The sequence below is a fragment of the Lepidochelys olivacea genome (genome assembly GCF_965140295.1).
Source record: "Lepidochelys olivacea isolate rLepOli2 genome assembly, chromosome: 3".
Taxonomy (NCBI): Eukaryota; Metazoa; Chordata; order Testudines; family Cheloniidae; genus Lepidochelys; species Lepidochelys olivacea.
In genome coordinates, this window is record NC_140413.1 from 22,809,278 (window position 1) to 22,828,348 (window position 19,071).

Consider the following 19,071-nt stretch of genomic DNA (forward strand, 5'->3'; position numbering starts at 1 on the left):
AGAGAATCTTTTCACTATATGTATGTACATATAATGTAATTTTCACTTGTTTTTTTGGTGGGACTAAAAAACAAGATCCTTCTGACCAATTTTGATCATTACAGATCCCATGACACTTTTCACATAATAGTAGAAGTGTTAGGCCTGGTTGTCCTGGCAAAAATCCAAAGGCTAAATTCTCCACTGGCATAAGCAGACATACCTCTATTGACTTCACTTAGCTCCCAGTTTAGTAAAGCACTTACGCATGTGCCTCACTTTAAGCACTTGCGTAGCCCCATTGAATTTGGTTTGAAGTACGTGTGATATAAAAGACAAAGGGTTAAATCAGACTATGCTTACAGCTATATGAAATTAGTGGCATTGCTGAGATATAACTGAGGGCAGAATTTGGCCCCAATTCCAGCTTATCATATTTTACAGTGCTATCTGAATATTAAGGGTTTTGCATAAGGAGAAACATGCAGAGCTTGGATGATTAATGGGGCCTGGATGCAGAAATTCCTGTGGGCTGCGACTGAAAATTCATTCCACTATCCTGATGTTTATTCATATTATTACAGGACTTTGATACTACATTGTGCCGACAGCCTTAGAATAGTCTGACTTCTTAATATTTATCACTTTGAACTTCTGGAGTGTTGTGAAACCTTTAGGGAAGTTAGACATTGCATGATATAGCCATGTGAGATTCCAAAGAACCCAGCAGCTTAGAACTTCTCTTTATTCCTTCCCTTGAACTCCGACGAGTCCTCAGAGATCTTGTTTCAGCTTCTGCAGAGAGCATTTGAAAGGAAGGTAAACAGTAATTATTCTACTTGAATATGTACCTATATAGTAATGGTAGAGACTCAGCAAAATTCTCCTTGGTAACTAACAGAAAAACATAATCCAGATTTATTGTGTAGGGCCTAACTAGTTCTCAGTTTATAGTATTGGTTGTAATACTAAAGAAAGCATGGCATTATTTCAATAGGACAGCTGAATCTATTGCAGATATTATGAGCTGCGAATTTGCCATTAGAACAACTCCAAAGGCTTTCAGTAAGCCCAGGTTGGCAGCAACTGGGGTGCACACTGGAAATGAGCTAAAGGACTTTATCTGTTTACTATTTTAGCATTTGTTCTTAGGAACCATTCTTTTTAAACTTCAGAGACAAGGACCCCTGTAACTGCAGCAGTTTATATGTTGTTGCCCAGTATAGAGTTTCACCTTGCAACAAAATATTTCTTGTTTTTTAAACTAGTTTTCAAGGGTTTTGGAAAAAAGCTTCTGGTGATTGGTAGTTCACAGTCAACTATGGGATGCAGGATTTGTTTCTATAGAAAAGTGTTTACTTTTTTTTCCAGAGGCAAACATGATCCTTAAAGGTGATCTGCAAGGGGAATAAAATTGGGTTAGTGCTTTTCTTTTGCTTCCTTAAAGAAGTCCTGAAAAGTTTTGGCTCTTTCACATTTTTACTGTTTTTTCCCCATGTAGTGTTCACTCTGGTGTGGCTTTTGTAAGGTGTGGATGCTTACTATCTAGGAACAAGGACAACAGTTCTTTTCACACTGGCTACTGAAGAACTGTACAATGCCAATAACTTTGAGGTTTTGTCTGCATTGGGAAAATGAATTGACTAAGGCAATGTTAAACATGATTTTGACCTTACTGTGGACAAGGGAAGAATTTGTTATCCAATCTTGATCAGCTGGACCACCCAACTTCCCTCTTGGGTTAATCAGAACCAGCTAACACGTTTTTAAACAGGACTGTCCTTGGCTACTGTAAAGGCAAAAATATGTGAGTTAACATGCTTGTTAACATGTTTTCTAACATGATGCATTTTTCCAATATAAATAGGACCTGCTTTATTGCTACACTGGCTAAATGGAATGGGTAACCTAAAGCTGAAAGTATGGAGGTATTCAAAAAGCAGCTCCTTGAGCCATACAACCCTAAGATCCCTTTACTTCTAGTCAATGAGGGCTAATGTGCTGGAGATATGATGCTCAAAGTCCCACTATGTGTGGGAAGGAGCAGTCACAGACGCAATTGCTGTTGAGTGTTTTCTGGTGGTTGGTCATCTTCATGTATTATGTTCTGGGGAAACGGTCAGGCCTTTCAGATCTGGGCTTTGTCTACACTGGGGATTTGCCCTGCTTATGGTCATCATTAGTTGTGTAGCTGCTTTGGTGCAAAATCCTAGCGTTGACAGACAAAGCTGCAACAAGCCACAGTTTGTACTGGTGCCTCCGAACCCAGTTTCAAGCAAGGATAAGCTGCTGTGGTACTAGGGTTGCCAGGCATCTGGTTTTAAACTGGAATGCCCAGTTGAAAAGGGACCCTGGTGGCTCTGGTCAGCACCACTGACTGGGCTGTTAAAAGTCCAGTTGGTGGTGCGGCAGGGCTGAGGCCGGCTCCCTGCCTGCCTTGGCTCTATGCTTCTCCTAAAAGCGACTGGCATGACCATGTGGTTCCTAGGCACAGGTGTGATCAGGGAAGCTCTGCATGCTTCCCAGTCCCAAATGCCACCTCTGCAGCTCCCATTGGCTGGGAACCATGAGTGGGGGTGTGGCCTCAGAGAAGAGGCAGGGCAGGGGTATGGCCCCAGGGAAGGGGCAGAGCAGGGGATGGGGCAAGGGTGTTTGGTTTGGTGCAATTAGAAAGTTGGCAACCCTATCTGGTGCATTTTGTGGCTTACAGTAATTTTGCCTGCCGGCACTGTGGGTTTGCACTGGTGCAACTACACCATCTGGCAGCGAACTACTGATGGCTGAAATCACAGCGTATCACAATACTGCTGCTGCCGAATGGAAGTATCACTGGAACTGAAAATGGGTGAAATGAAAAACCATGTAAACATCTGTTATGCACCCACCTTGTAGGAATTTCATCTAGACCACATTTCCCTAGTTTGCTTATGGAAACGTCATATGGGATTGTGTCAAAAGCCTCACTATAATCTAGATAGATCACATCTATATCATGAGAGCTTGGGCTTCCAGCCTGAGCCTGAATGTCTACACTGCAGTTTTGTAGCCCTGCAGCCCGAGCTCCATGAGCCCTGAGTCAGCTGACATGGACCAGCTGAGGGTGTTTTACTGCAGTGTAGACATACCCTTTGTTCACCCTTTTAAAAGATAGGCACTGTGTTTGCCCTTCTTCTGTCCTCTAGGACCTCATCCATCTTCCATGATTTCTTGAAGATAATCACTACCAGTTCTGAGATTGCTTTGGCTAGCTCCTTAAGTACCCTCGAGTGAATTTCATCATGTCCTTCTGACTTGAACATATCTAACTTATCTAAATATTCTTTAACCTCTTATTTGCCTATTCCGGTTTGTATTCTTTCCCCTTATTAATATTGTTAAGCATCCAGTCAATGAACCTTTTAAGTGAAGACAGAAGCAAAATAGGCTTTGAATATTTCAGGCTTCTTGAAGTCATCTGTTATGAGCTCCCCTTCCCCGGTAAGTAGTAGACCTACACTTTCCTTTGTCTTTCGTTTGCTGCCAGTGTATTTATAGAACCTCTCCTTATTGACTTTTATGTCCTTTGCTAAGTGTAACTCATTTTATGCCTTTTCTGATTTTGTCCCTACATACTTGTGCTATGTCCAAGTTAGGCTGGCATGAGGCATTTAAATAAACATTTAGATACTCCTGCATGGCAAATTTCAGATCCAAGTCTGTATTTCCTTCAAGTTTTGGGGTGTTCAGTTCCAGGGGTTTTGTACAAGCCTTTCTCTAGTATACTTATATGTATCTAGTCATTGCCCTTCTCCCCCCACCAGTGCAACCACTTACATGGCCCCTTCCAAGTTCTATGAGCCGATCCAAAGCCTTCTGGAATCAATAGGAATCATGCCATTGACGTCAATGGAGTTTGGATCAGACTTTGAGAGAACAACTTATTGCTGCCTCTTTTCCCTCACATGGTCTTTCCATACTGACCTAGAAGCTGAATGGCAGAAGTGTGAAATTATAGTCCATGTGACCACACTCCTTTTCAACTTAAAGTGCCTGAGCACACTTTTAGATCCTCAAAAATGCCAACAACCTTCAAGAGAAGCTTTTTTCTGTCCAAGCTTGTAACACAAGGCAGAGATTTTAATAGAAAACATCATTTTATCTGAAAATTCAGACTATGCCCTTTAAATGTAAAGGAGAGGATAAAAGCTTGTCAGTGTGAGTCAGTCGATAGGATAGTGTGTGTCAATATACTCCCAGCAATTACTTGTAAATCTAATGCAAGTGAGAGAGGTGGGTGTTTGCCTGAGACTAAATATGGCCACTTGCGGTACAAGAGACACACAAAGTACAGAAAAATTGTACTTCCATAGAGCTAGCTTGTCTTAGCCTTACTCGACTGCACAAAACAGTAAAGGGGCGTATTTCCCTGTCAGACTGTGACTGTGGTTGTGGTGGGGAGAGCAAGGGTTGCTTGCCTAATATTCCTGCTGCAAGTAAATGAATAGAGAGGAGCAGGGAGTGGGAGGAATTCTAGATTCTCCCTCCTACAATCACCAAGTAGAGTAATGGGCTGGAAACCCATGAGTTAGCAAGTTGATCTGTAAAAGGGCCTGAAGTAACTTTTTGACTCCTCCCCTACAGCAAGTAGAGAGCATGGGAGGAACTGTAAATCTCAGTTTGTTATCAGATCTACTTCTGGGGCAGTGCAGCTACACGCTGCCCCTTACTGAGAGGACATCATCAAGTTACAATCGCACCCCGAGTGTTTTCTGTTTGTGTGTGTGTGTGTGTGTGCGCGTGTGTGATGTTTTTAGGGTTGTTCAGACTGTAAAAGACCATGAGTGATGTTTCTACTGCACCCCCTGCTTCATGCATGCCAAATGCCTAATGAGGATTTAGTTAGTTCTAAGCTACCTTTGAAAGGTGGGTGCCATCTGCAGCCTTTGGTATCTCTGATTCTACAGCTGCTCTTGGCAGCTTGTCAAATGGCCTGTCTGCATATGTGGTTATGAAGTTTTTCCTGAGAACTAGTTAAACTTTTCCCAAGCTTTATATTGACTCCTTTATGTCTGTCTGGCTTGATATTCCTTCCAAAGAAACGGTACTTCCAGTAATGATAAACTGCTACTATGACGTACAAGGAGTCACCATCCGAACTGCCACTCCTTTGAGGGGATGTTGTGTGGAGATAACCAGATCTTTGCCGCCCTGCAGTGTTTCTAATAAAATCACTGTTAACATATTGCGTAACTTTTTTTTTCTTTCAGTATTTCATTTTTGCCTCTTCCTCATCTATCATTTATAGATGAGGTTCGAAGATCTCGTTGGACAGTCTGTTACCTGATATCAGTGTTGTGCAGCTTGGCCTGTGATGCATGAAATCGGACCAAGCTGTGTGCTCATGCCATGCAGCATGGCTAATCATTCTCAAATGCTATCATCAGTTATCTTGGAGGAGGAAAAAAAAATCCTAGCTGCCTGTGGTTGATTTAATCTTTAAAATCAGGAGAGACTTTGCAGTGATTAAAGAGCCATTTCCTGACTACATATTGATACGAGCTGCTTCCAAGTCAAATATAAGAGATCCTGACAGGCATTCAGTCGTCCTGTGATTGGCAGGTCCCAGCACACTGGATGGTAATCTCTTTTCAGCTTTTATTTCAAGAAATTCTGGGGTGGTCTGCATTTAATACATAACTATCTCATGTAATTGCCTTGGCATTTCTTATTGTAATCGACAAGATTGCACTTTTAATTTGCAGGATTCAAAAGGGCAGTTGGAAAGTTGTACCCAGAAATCAAAGGATTTATGCTATTTTCCAATAGTTTCCAGAAACTGGTTGCTCTGGGGGAAATTCTATGGTCTAAGAAATGCCAGATAAGAATGCACATTGAATATTTCTACATTACTGCAGTTTCTTTTGGTGTATGTAAATATGGCAAAGCACTCTAAACTAGAGCAGTAGTGATGATGCCGTGATATAGTATTGTACATTTTGCCCTTTGACACATTAAAAGACCCCCTAATGATCTGGGTGTGGGGATTACTATATTTAATCACGTATAAAATGGCTTCCATCTTTAGGGTCCAATCCTGCAAGTTCATCCTCAGGGAGAGACCTTCTGCAGCTGTGTGGTACCCCCATAGCTTCAGTGAGGCCCTGTGCAGGGTTAGAGGCAGAGGCTGGGGCCTGCACAGAAGACCTTTCAGGATCAGAGAGTCTAGCACAATGAGGTCCTGATCCATGGCTGGGGCTACCATAATACAAATAAATAATAATAATTAATAATGTCTCTCACCCTTTGGATTATTTGACTGTCTTTGTGCTCACACTGGCCCTTGCCATCTTCCTTGGGGTACGGTTTGGGGCAGAAGATTGCAAGGTATGCTTTTGAAACTGGGTACCGGAACTGTTGTCCTGGTTCAGTTTTTTCTATCCAAGGTGCCCTGACAGAGATTATTGTTGAAATGCTGCCATAAATGTGCCTGGTGCTTCACAACCAAACGAAGCCATGGCATTGAAAAGCTCACAATCTAGGTAATGCCATGGGGCTTAAGTTTTAGGTCCAGATTTAACAATACACTTAGTGACATGCTTAAGTCCATCCTTATTTTGCAAAGCACTTAAGTACACATGCTTGTACCCCATTGACTTCAGTGGGACTTAACCATGTGTTGCTGAATAAGAATGGCCTTAAGCATATGCTTAAAACAAACATGAATTTAAATGGTTTGCTTAATCAAGGCCCATATGAGGTCTTTGGTTTAAGGTCTTATGGAGCCTGTGCTCTTTTTAGGAAACATTTTCCTCTTACTTCTGTCCCAATATCCCATGTCTTTTCCATATAGATCTCAAGATGATACCAGCAAGTTATGAAAGATGCAAAAGGTCTCCAGCCCTGTTCAAGGGCAATAACTAGTGATTTTATTATTTTTTTCCTGTCTTCTACAGCTCTGATACCAGAAGCCGGATGGAATGGTGTCCTCTGGACCTTTCTTATGTGAGTTATTTAGATTTTATTTTATAGATGACAGCTCATCAAATTGAATAAAAAATGCTTCTCCAATCTCAAACACAAATTGCTATTTTTAAAAAAATGTTGATAGCTATAATCCCAGAAAAACAAAAGATTGCCACTTAGAAGTAGGAACATACAATGAAAATAAACCAAAATCAAGGGAAAAAAGAGTTTAGGGATTCAAAAAACAAAAACGTTGTAGGGATTTATTGTGCTGAAGTTCTTTGCTAAGTGAAATTCCATTTTCTGTAAATGATTATTTAATTGTTGATATGAATTTAGCCTGGTGATAAAAATTTTTCCTGGCTCTAACAGACATTCCTTACTGGAAAGAAATAAATCAGGTGAGTTTGAATTGTGCTGAATCGTGTCACTGATTCACTCTCAGTTGAATAACTGTTCTGTGTCACTATACTTGTTACAATTCTATGAACAAAAACTTAGTTTGAAAGAGATTAAGGATGATTAAGTGTGACATCTCCCAGTGCAAACTCTAAAAAGCAAAGAAATTCCAAGTTATGGGACACCTCTTAACAGTATGATACCACAGAGCATATTTCCACTGAGAATGACAGACTTGCCCTCATTGCCGAGAATTTCCTTCTGCCTCCAACAGGTAATGAAATACACAGCACACTAATCTCCATAATGGTATAACACAAAAACCTTAATCTCAATTTCAGCAGGATAAGCAAATAATCAGGCTTGACATATGAGTACAAGTTAAGTCTGAGCTGTGTTGTGTTTGTGGGGGAAGTATGAGGTTGTAATTAAGGGGCCTGTCATAAATATAAAGGGAAGGGTAAACCCCTTTGAAATCCCTCCTGGCCAGGGGAAAGCTCCTCTCACCTGTAAAGGGTTAAGAAGCTAAAGGTAACCTCGCTGGCACCTGACCAATGAGGAGACAAGATACTTTCAAAAGCTGGGAGGAGGGAGAGAAACAAAGGGTCTGGGTCTGTCTGTAGTCCTCTTGGCCGGGGACAGAACAGGAATGGAGTCTTAGAACTTTTAGTAAGTAATCTAGCTAGGTATGTGTTAGATTATGATTTCTTTAAATGGCTGAGAAAAGAATTGTGCTGAATAGAATAACTATTTCTGTCTGTGTATCTTTTTTGTAACTTAAGGTTTTGCCTAGAGGGGTTCTCTATGTTTTTTGAATCTAATTACCCTGTAAGATATCTACCATCCTGATTTTACAAGGGGGATTTCTTTATTTCTATTTACTTCTATTTTTTATTAAAAGTCTTCTTGTAAAACACTGAATGCTTTTTCATTGTTTTCAGATCCAAGGGTTTGGGTCTGTGGTCACCTATGCAAATTGGTGAGGCTTTTTATCCAACATTTCCCAGGAAAGGGGGAGTGCAAGTGTTGGGAGGATTGTTCATTGTTCTTAAGATCCAAGGGTCTGGGTCTGTAGTCACGTAGGCAAATTGGTGAGGCTTTTTACCAAACCTTGTCCAGGAAGTGGGGTGCAAGGTTTTGGGAAGTATTTTGGGGGGAAGGACGCGTCCAAACAGCTCTTCCCCAGTAACCAGTATTAGTTTGGTGGTGGTAGCGGCCAGTCCAAGGATAACGGGGGTAATATTTTGTACCTTGGGGAAGTTTTGACCTAAGCTGGTAAAGATAAGCTTAGGAGGTTTTTCATGCAGGTCCCCACATCTGTACCCTGGAGTTCAGAGTGGGGGAGGAACCTTGACAGGGCCAAATCCTAAAGTCCATGTACAAGCTAAACTTCCACCAAATCTAATGGGAATTTTGCCTCACCGAGGACCACAGGATTAGGACCAATAATATTTGTACTTGTCTATTGCTCTTGTGAAGTGCTTCCTTCAAATCCTGAAGAAGTAAATTGAAATTAATTGCACTTAACATCTTGCATGACTGCACCCACAGTTCTTTCCATCAGAAGATGTCCAGGCATTTTACTTAACATTTCGGTGACATAGGAAATATTATCAATTTTCATGTGGGGAAGCTTAGCTGCAGAAAGGTTAGAATACTTTCCCACCTCACAAAGTCACTGGCAGAGCTTAGTAACGCTCAGGAGTGAAACCCTAGCCTGCTTGAAATCAACAGCAAAGCTCCCATTGACTTCTCCAGGGCCAGGATTTCACCCCGGTCTCTTTTCTCCCAGTCTTCTGCCCTAACTACTAAAATATGTTTGTTGCTACAGAGAACATTGATGTCTAATACACGAAGATGCTGTATTAGAGCTTTTTCAGAGGAAAGTTCAGTTTTGTGGCCTGTTACTACCATTATTTATTTTGAATAAAGTCCAATGTTATAAAGCACATGGACAGTCAGGCTGTGGATAACATGTTTAGTATGGTGCTGACTCAGACCTGCTAGTTTGGCAATGCCTATGCAGTGTATATGCCAGAAAGTGAACTCCCTTGGAGTAGTGCTTCTTATCAGATGCTTTCTTAATTCTGCAGGAGATTATACTAATGCAGCTCGAGATATGTCTTCTTGAATCTGGGTTTCGTGTTTCCAGAATGTTTTGTGTATAGGAATTTGAGAACTGCAGGCATAACATTATAGAAAATTCTTACATGACTAGTGCTATCTATTGGTGGGGGAAGTGAATTGAAAATTCATGCTTATTTGTATTTATCAAAATTATGGGAGGTTAGGGAAAGAATGAAGTGTTACTGTTGGTTTGAATTGTTTTAAATTAGGCTGTATAAAGAGATGTAATGGTACATTTGGGCTTCTTCATTTAGAACAGATTGAAGTTAATTTTTAGATGTAATCACTATGACTTTCAATTCAATTGATTCTCTTGTTGGGCTTAAATTGAAATCTATATGTCTTGCAAGAGGAATGATCTGAAAATTTTTAAATATTTAGCAGCTGTGACAAAGCTCTCTCCTTGTCTCCATGGGTCCCACATTTCCTGGTGGATTTCACTAGCCTCAGAGGCTCACTGTGACCCTCCACGTAAACCTTCTCTCTCTAGAGACAAGGGTCACAGTCTACTGAGCCATTTTCATCATAAGCCAGCAAGGGAGATGAGGAGAGCTATCCTCCCTTGCACAATCTCTGTTGTCTCCCAGTCTCAGTGATTAATTGGGTGGAGGGAGGGGACAAAAGGAGGAGCCCTCTACTCCCCACCCCCAAAAACACACACACACAAACTCACTCTCCTGCTGGTAATAGCTTATCCAAAGTGACCACTCTCCCTACAATGTCTTGGATTTGTGCTGGAAATGGCCCACCTTGATTTTCTTGCACACTGTAGGGAGAGTGGTCACTTTGCATAAGCTATTACCAGCAGGAGAGTGAGTTTGTGTTTGTGTTTTTTTGGGGTTTGGGGGTGAGAAAACCTGGATTTGTGCTGGAAATGGCCCACCTTGATTATCATACACATTGTAAGGAGAGTTGTCACTTTGGATAAGCTATTACCAGCAGGAGAGTGGGTTTGTGTGTGTGGTTTTTGGAAAAAAAAAAAAGTGTGTGTGGGGGGGAGGTGAGAAAACCTGGATTTGTGCTGGAAATGGCCCACCTTGATAATCATACACTTTGTAAAGAGAGTGGTCACTTTGGATGGGCTATTACCAGCAGGAGAGTGAGTTTGTGTGTGGGGGGGAGACGGAGGGTGAGAAAACCTGGATTTGTGCTGGAAATGGCCCAACTTGATTATCATACACATTGTAAGGAGAGTGATCACTTTAGATAAGCTATTAGCAGCAGGAGAGTGGGGTGGGAGGAGGTATTGTTTCATGGTCTCTGTGTATATAATGTCTTCCGTAGTTTCCACAGTATGCATCCGATGAAGTGAGCTGTAGCTCACGAAAGCTTATGCTCAAATAAATTGGTTAGTTTGGGGGGAGGGATAGCTCAGTGGTCTGAGCATTGGCCTGCTAAACCCAGGGTTGTGAGTTCAATCCTTGAGGGGGCCATTTAGGGATCTGGGGCAAAAATTGGGGAGTGGTCCTGCTTCAAGCAGGTGGTTGGACTAGATAGAATCATAGAATATCAGGGTTGGAAGGGACCTCAGGAGGTCATCTAGTCCAACCCCCTGCTCAAAGCAGGACCAATCCCCAATTAAATCATCCCAGCCAGGGCTTTGTCAAGTCTGACCTTAAAAACTTCTAAGGAAGGAGATTCTACCACCTCCCTAGGTAACGCATTCCAGTGTTTCACCACCCTCCTAGTGAAAAAGTTTTTCCTAATATCCAATCTAAATCTCCCCCACTGAAACTTGAGACCATTACTCCTTGTCCTGTCCTCTTCTACCACTGAGAATAGTCTAGAACCATCCTCTCTGGAACCACCTCTCAGGTAGTTGAAAGCAGCTATCAAATCCCCCCTCATTCTTCTCTTCTGCAGACTAAACAATCCCAGTTCCCTCAGCCTCTCCTCATAAGTCATGTGTTCCAGACCCCTAATCATTTTTGTTGCCCTTCGCTGGACTCTCTCCAATTTATCCACATCCTTCTTGTAGTGTGGGGCCCAAAACTGGACACAGTACTCCAGATGAGGCCTCACCAATGTCGAATAGAGGGGGACGATCACGTCCCTCGATCTGCTCGCTATGCCCCTACTTATACATCCCAAAATGCCATTGGCCTTCTTGGCAACAAGGGCACACTGCTGACTCATATCGAGCTTCTCGTCCACTGTCACCCCTAGGTCCTTTTCCGCAGAACTGCTGCCTAGCCATTCGGTCCCTAGTCTGTAGCTGTGCATTGGGTTCTTCCGTCCTAAGTGCAGGACCCTGCACTTATCCTTATTGAACCTCATCAGATTTCTTTTGGCCCAATCCTCCAATTTGTCTAGGTCCCTCTGTATCCTATCCCTGCCCTCCAACGTATCTACCACTCCTCCCAGTTTAGTATCATCCGCAAATTTGCTGAGAGTGCAATCCACACCATCCTCCAGATCATTTATGAAGATATTGAACAAAACCGGCCCCAGGACCGACCCTGGGGCACTCCACTTGACACCGGCTGCCAACTAGACATGGAGCCATTGATCACTACCCGTTGAGCCCGACAATCTAGCCAACTTTCTACCCACCTTATAGTGCATTCATCCAGCCCACACTTCTTTAACTTGCTGACAAGAATACTGTGGGAGACCATGTCAAAAGCTTTGCTAAAGTCAAGAAACAATACATCCACTGCTTTCCCTTCATCCACAGAACCAGTAATCTCATCATAGAAGGCGATTAGATTAGTCAGGCATGACCTTCCCTTGGTGAATCCATGCTGACTGTTCCTGATCACTTTCCTCTCATGTAAGTGCTTCAGGTTTGATTCTTTGAGGACCTGCTCCATGATTTTTCCAGGGACTGAGATGAGGCTGACTGGCCTGTAGTTCCCAGGATCCTCCTTCTTCCCTTTTTTAAAGATTGGCACTACATTAGCCTTTTTCCAGTCATCTGGGACCTCCCCCGTTCGCCACGAGTTTTCAAAGATAATGGCCAATGCCTCTGCAATCACGGCCGCCAATTCCTTTAGCACTCTCGGATGCAACTTGTCCGGCCCCATGGACTTGTGCACGTCCAGCTTTTCTAAATAGTCCCTAACCATCTCTTTCTCCACAGAGGGCTGGCCATCTATTCCCCATGTTGTGATGCCCAGCACAGTAGTCTGGGAGCTGACCTTGTTCGTGAAGACAGAGGCAAAAAAAGCATTGAGTACATTAGCTTTTTCCACATCCTCTGTCACTAGGTTGCCTCCCTCATTCATTAAGGGGCCCACACTTTCCTTGGCTTTCTTCTTGTTGCCAACATACCTGAAGAAGCCCTTCTTGTTACTCTTGACATCACTCACTAGCTGCAGCTCCAGGTGCGATTTGGCCCTCCTGATTTCATTCCTACATGCCCAAGCAATATTTTTATACTCTTCCCTGGTCATATGTCCAACCTTCCACTTCTTGTAAGCTTCTTTTTTATGTTTAAGATCTGCTAGGATTTCACCGTTAAGCCAAGCTGGTCGCCTGCCGTATTTACTATTCTTTCGACACATCGGGATGACCTCCTGAGGTCCCTTCCAACCCTGATATTCTATGATTCTAGTCTCTAAGGTGCCACAAGTACTCCTTTTCTTTTTGCGAATACAGACTAACACAGCTGTTACTCTGAAACCTGGAGCTAATATATCTATCTCCCACTACTTTTCTATAGCCATCTGGCCTTGCCCCATCACACAGCATAAACTAGCCTACTTGTATGTGCATGTGTCTTAATCTGGTAAAGGGCAACTATTCATTTAGGGGTCAGTCCAGTTCTCATTGAATGGAAGTAGGATGCAGTCTCTAATCATAGAATATCAGGGTTGGAGGGGACCTCAGGAGATCATCTAGTCCAACCCCCTGCTCAAAGCAGGACCAATCCCCAATTTTTGCCCCAGATCCCTAAATGGCCCCCTCAAGGATTGAACTCGCAACCCTGGGTTTAGCAGGCCAATGCTCAAACCACTGAGCTATCCCAAGAATGTGTACCAGAACCAGGTGACACCCAATGAAATTAATAGAAAGCAGATTTAAAACAAACAAAAGGAAGTACTTCTTCACACAACACACAGTCAACCTGTGGAACTTGTTGGCAGGGGATATTGTGAAGGCCAAAACTATACGGGTGCCAAAAAAGAATTAGATAAGTTTATGGAGGATAGGCCCATCAATGGCTATTCACCAAGATGATTCAGAATGCAACCCCATGATCTGGGTGTCCCTAGCCTCTAACTGCCAGAATCTAGGAGTGCATTACAGGGGATGGATCACTCGATGATTGCCTGATTTGTTCATTTCCTCCGAAGCACCTGTCATTAGCCACTAGGATACTGGGTTAGAGGGATCATTAGTCTGACTCAGTATGGCCATTCTTATGTGTAAGGAGTAAATGAGGTGATACCAAACCTAATGGAAATGGAAGTATCAATTTTTTTTCCTCAACTTAAATTCCAATGAATGGTGATGGTGCTGAGGTTTTTTGTTTTTTTTTTAATTTTTAATCTTTAAACATTTCCCTTCACTATTGGAAACCAAATGCAACAGCATCATTCTAGGGTAGATTCATAGATTCCAAGGCCAGAAGGGACCCTGTGATCCTCTAATCCAGTGGTGGGCAACCTGCGGCCCGTGGGCCCCATGTGGCCCATCAGGGTAATCTGATTGTGGGTCGCGAGACATTTTGCTGACGTTGACCGTCCACAGGCATGGCCCCCCACAGCTCCCATTGGCCGGGAATGGGAAGCGCTGGGAGATAGGTGGAGGAGCGGGGACGCGGCATGCTCAGGGGAGGAGGAGGAGGTGGGGTGGAGGGGGAGGGGAGCTTGGCTGCCGGTGGATGCGGAGCACTCACTAATTTTTCCCCGTGGGTGCTCCAGCCCCGGAGCACCCACGGTGTCAGCAGCTATGCATATAGATACTTATAAGCTGCAATCAAGTCACCCCATAACCTTCTCTTTGTTAAGCTTAAATAGATAGAACTCTTTCAGTCTATCACTATAAGGCACCATGTCACACTGGGAACTCATGTTCAGCTGATCATCTACCATAACCCCCAAAAGATTTTCAGAATCACTGCTTCCCAGGATAGAGTCCCCCATCATGTATATGACCTACATTTTTTGTTACTAGATGTATGCATTTTCATTAAGCTATATTAAAATGCATATCATTTGCTTGCACCCAGTTTACTAAGTGATTTGGATTATGAGATTGTGTATAAGCAGTTACACTGACTAAGCTAGTTTCACTGCCCATACTGAAATGGGAGCTGGGATGAAGGGGAGAAACAGTCTGCCGGCAGTGGTTAATGGAATGCCTATGGGCACAGTTAGCCCTGCCATGTTATAACTGAAGCCAATGCCTGGCCTGGAGAGGACAGAAGAGGAGAGATCCTGGCTCAATTGAGGGCTGACTGGCAAAGTGGCAGGAACTAGCTGCCTCCCTACCTGAGAAGAAGGGTCACTAGCCTGCCAACTGAAGAAGCCACTGGGGAGTAAGTGCTGTCTCCCCAACCAGGGGGACTACAGAGGAGATCTAGGAGACTCTGGCAACTGAGGTAACTGGGTGACTGAAGCCAAGAGACATTCTGGGGTTTGGTCTCACCAAACTTATGGCTGCCCTGCCTGAAGGAGCCTGGGACCACAGCAGGGCACCACCCAAGATCCACAAGGGGGCACTACAGGAGCCAGGCAACTCAGTGAATTGGACTATAGGGGCTATGCTCCAAATTTAAGGGACAGTGGTAGAAAGTAGCCCAGGTCAGTGGATTTAGACTACCTGCTGTTCAGGGGTTCAGACCATCTGCTGTTCAGGGGTTGATGCACACAGGGACCTGGGCTGGAATGTGGTGGAGAGGGAGGGTCCAGGTTCCCCTACCCCATTGCCTAAAAGACCGAGGCACCTCACCCAGGGAAACAAGGGGCTGGAGGTCAGGTGCGCCAACCACTAGGCTGTCCAGCTCTCCAAGCAACCTGTTACAGGAGCAAAATGTGAACAGTGCATATAATATATATGTTCCCATTTCTAAAGATAATGGAACAATTCTTATTATGGGAAGGTTTATGTAAAATAGGATTCTATGTTACATAAATCTGTATAGGGCTGAACCTCAACTCTACCCAGAAGCTGAATGACTTGGTTATTGGATTACTCCCCACATACCTGGGGTTGACCTCAACTAGCTACATCAAGATGACAATGTCTTGTCTCCACTAGGATTTTACATTGAGATAACTAGCTTGATTTTAAAATACACATTTTCTGCATTGAAGAAATAGCCTTTGAGATGAGATAAATAAATAAAAACAAGTATTACTCACTTTTTAAAAAAATCCTGCAAAGTGATCCATCAGGTCTTGATCCAGCAATACTCTTGAGCACGTACTTCAACTTTAAAGTCAATAGAATCATAGAATCATAGAATATCAGGGTTGGAAGGGACCCCAGAAGGTCATCTAGTCCAACCTCCTGCTTGAAGCAGGACCAATTCCCAGTTAAATCATCCCAGCCAGGGCTTTGTCAAGCCTGACCTTAAAAACCTCTAAGGAAGGAGATTCTACCACCTCCCTAGGTAACGCATTCCAGTGTTTCACCACCCTCTTAGTGAAAAAGTTTTTCCTAATATCCAATCTAAACCTCTCCCACTGCAACTTGAGCAATATTTAAATACATGTCAGTGTAGAATTTTTGATCAGTTTGACTCAGGTGCAAATGCAAGGATTGGATGGGCACAGAGGAGAATTAAGCTTTCTCCCCTAGAGGTTGTCCCTTTGGGACTGCCCATGCTTGCATCTATTCTGTACATCAGTTGTTCTCCGTCTTTATTATTCTGAATACCAGTCTGCAAGTGAGATAATGTCCGAAACACCTCCCATCCTAGCTTCTCAATCCTGCACTGTTTGGTAGCGAATTATTTGCGGATACATCTGTACAGTAGCTAGGAGGTGTAATTTCCAGTTTGAATAAATGGAGGTATGCTAGTTCTGCTTGACCTAGCACCTAAAAATAGCAGTATGGCTGCCCCAGCATGGGTGGGGCTCACATTAGCCATCCAAGTACAGTCCCACTTGACCCACTGGGTACATATTTGATCAGCTAGCTCAAGCCACCACCCATTCAGCCATGTCCACCCTGATATTTATAGCATGCTAGCTTGAGCAAAACTAGCTTGTGTACATCTGCTCAAACTGGGAATTACACCTCCCAGCTGCTGTGTAGACATTCCCTGTGAAACACTGCTGTACGTAAAGGGTGCACCTCAGGCTCTGGGCCTCTCCATCTAGCACAACCACAAAATTTACCTTGAAAAGATGGTCTAGATAGTCATTCGAACCATGGGCCTCCAAAGAAATCTTGTGTGAAGGATATTCAAACCCAGATAACTCATGGCTATCAGCAAGCAATTCCAATTGTCTGCATCATTGAACCCCCCTCTTCCCCCCCAAAGCTCCTGATATTTCCCTGCTTTGCATTTCCTAACTCAGAGGAACAACTTATAAGGTCAGAACAAAAGCAGAAGTTGAGAGACTTTTCAGTTTGTTGAAATGAGCCACCACTTATCCGAAGTGAAATGTAATTTTTCTTTCTCGCTGGCAGTGACAAATGATGGTTTAAAACACTAAATCTGTCTCATTGCAGGTTATTCAGGATGCAAGCTCAGCGCTCATTGACTTGGTTTTATTTGGACTGTATTGTATCTACAGTAAGAATGCTTTAGTGGAACATTTATCCCTTTCCTGCCACTGTAGGAGCAGTCAACCCAGATAGAGCCTTTGAATGAAGATTGATTCTAAGCATGGGATTTTTTCCAGAATCAATTTATCTGTGAGAACTCCAAGAAATTCAATACAAATGAAAGAGCAAATTATGTTTGTTCAGTTTCTAAACAAACATTTAATATACCATTAATTTTGTGCTTTAGTTTTTGTTATTTTTTTTTCCAGGGCAGGTTTCTCTCATGTGGTGGTCCTCCTCTCTTCTTAACTGCATTTAATGTGCCTGAAGGGAAAACATTGTGAACATTGCACTAAGATTAAAAATACTCTGTAAGCAATAACAGTTATATTTAGTGCTGGTGAAAGGTGCTGGATTCACAGCCCTGCCAGGTGAAATCATCTATTCAACCATGTAATTGCTACTGGACAAGGTTCCCTGCACTGCACCATGCAATAAGTCCAAACCCTAGCTGGAGGAAACATCCCTGAAGGTTGAAATGGAAGTTTAGTCTTTGTGACTATTCATACTTAGCCTCTCTGCTAGCTGTTAATTAATGTTAATTAATGCCACATGTGGTGGTAGTTTGTGCTGTGGAATTAGTCCACTAGGATCTAGATGAAGACCATCAAATTGTGTCATGAACAGCCAGGGAACAGCTTCAGGTAATAACTTTTGGGGTGAAATCCTGATCACTTTGAAGTCAATAGGATTGTTGCCAATGACTTCAATGGGGCTGAATTTCACCCTGGGTCTCTGCTGACCAGGGTTCAGAGTTTAGCTACTGGACATAAGCCCAAATCACCCCAAATTTGTCTTTGGCTTTAACAGACACTATTTGTATATAAAAGGCACTAAGTTCTTTCCTGTCTTTTTCACCAGCAGTGAAAGCTGTTTTTTGCTCAAGCTGTTGTTGGTGTTTTGGCTGACATGCAGCACACAGAGAGAGGGTAGTTGGGTGGAGTGGAGCAGAGTCTAACCGAGACTATGTTACAGAGGTTAAGAAAACAGTTTCCACAATGCACCCAGCCTCCACCCTCCCTTCATTCTGTGTACACATGTGTTTGGGGGATCATAGTTTTTTCAGACTTCTCGGCTGAGATTTTGCACATGCCCCCAGGCAGACATGCAAAGGTACTTTGTAGTTTTTTTAAAATAAAAACACCACACTTCCAAATTCTTTCACATATAAATTAACAATATGTGAAACAAGAGGCTCTATGAAGTTTGAATTACCCTATCACTCATGAGGAGCTACAATATTAGTGTTACTGCTCTCGATTTCATTTAAAAAAGTGAGGAAAACAATTCAAATGTCTGCAGAGCCAGCCTAATAAAAATGATAGATTAGATGTCAAAGTTTCCCCCAGCCCCTTTCTCTGATCCTCCCTCCACCCTCACACGTCTGTTGTTTAAAAAGAAGTCATGCAATAATTTGCTTGCTGTTGTCAGCTTTTGTAAGTTGCCAGCTGATTCTGGTAGCTCAGGGATTAGAGTATTTTGCTTGCACCCAGTGGGTGATGGAGTTTAAAAACCTGCATTGCCTCAAGAATTTAGCACTTTACATTTCAATGTTTTTTTGCCCATCTTTTTCTGCTGAAGTTTGTTCCGGTTTTACCTTTGTGCTTTTCCACCAGTGTGAACAGCACGATTGACAAAGGCAGAACTTGCAGAATGTTAACAACGTCAAGTGAAGGCAGTTTGAGAATGAGATCCGAGCTTATACGGGGAATTCAAAATGGAGACCCTGCACAGTAGTCTTCACAATGGGAGGTCAGGCTAAATTAAAATTGGGCACCTACTACTAGTTCTTTGCTAAGGATTCTATAGGGCTTCTCAAAATATGCCAACAGTTAAAGATATGGTAAATAGTATCAGAGGGGTAGCTGTGTTAGTCTGTATCCACAAAAACAATGAGGA

The 19,071-nt window shown here is 42.9% G+C and overlaps 1 protein-coding gene across 4 annotated transcripts in view; it reads left to right on the top strand.

Moving 5' to 3' along the window:
- The first annotated feature begins 635 nt into the window (after nucleotides 1-635).
- The window catches only part of LOC311518364 (uncharacterized protein), a 109,710-nt gene continuing 91,274 nt past the window's right edge, over nucleotides 636-19,071 (top strand). For all 4 annotated transcript variants that reach the window (XR_014710961.1, XR_014710962.1, XR_014710963.1 and 1 more), the window contains exons 1-2: nucleotides 636-798; nucleotides 6,912-6,960. Coding sequence is in view for 1 of the 4 variants with exons in the window: in XM_084624115.1 (XP_084480241.1) it covers nucleotides 6,931-6,960 (30 nt within the window). In the remaining 3 variants the exon portion in view is untranslated. The remainder of the gene's footprint in view (nucleotides 799-6,911; nucleotides 6,961-19,071) is intronic.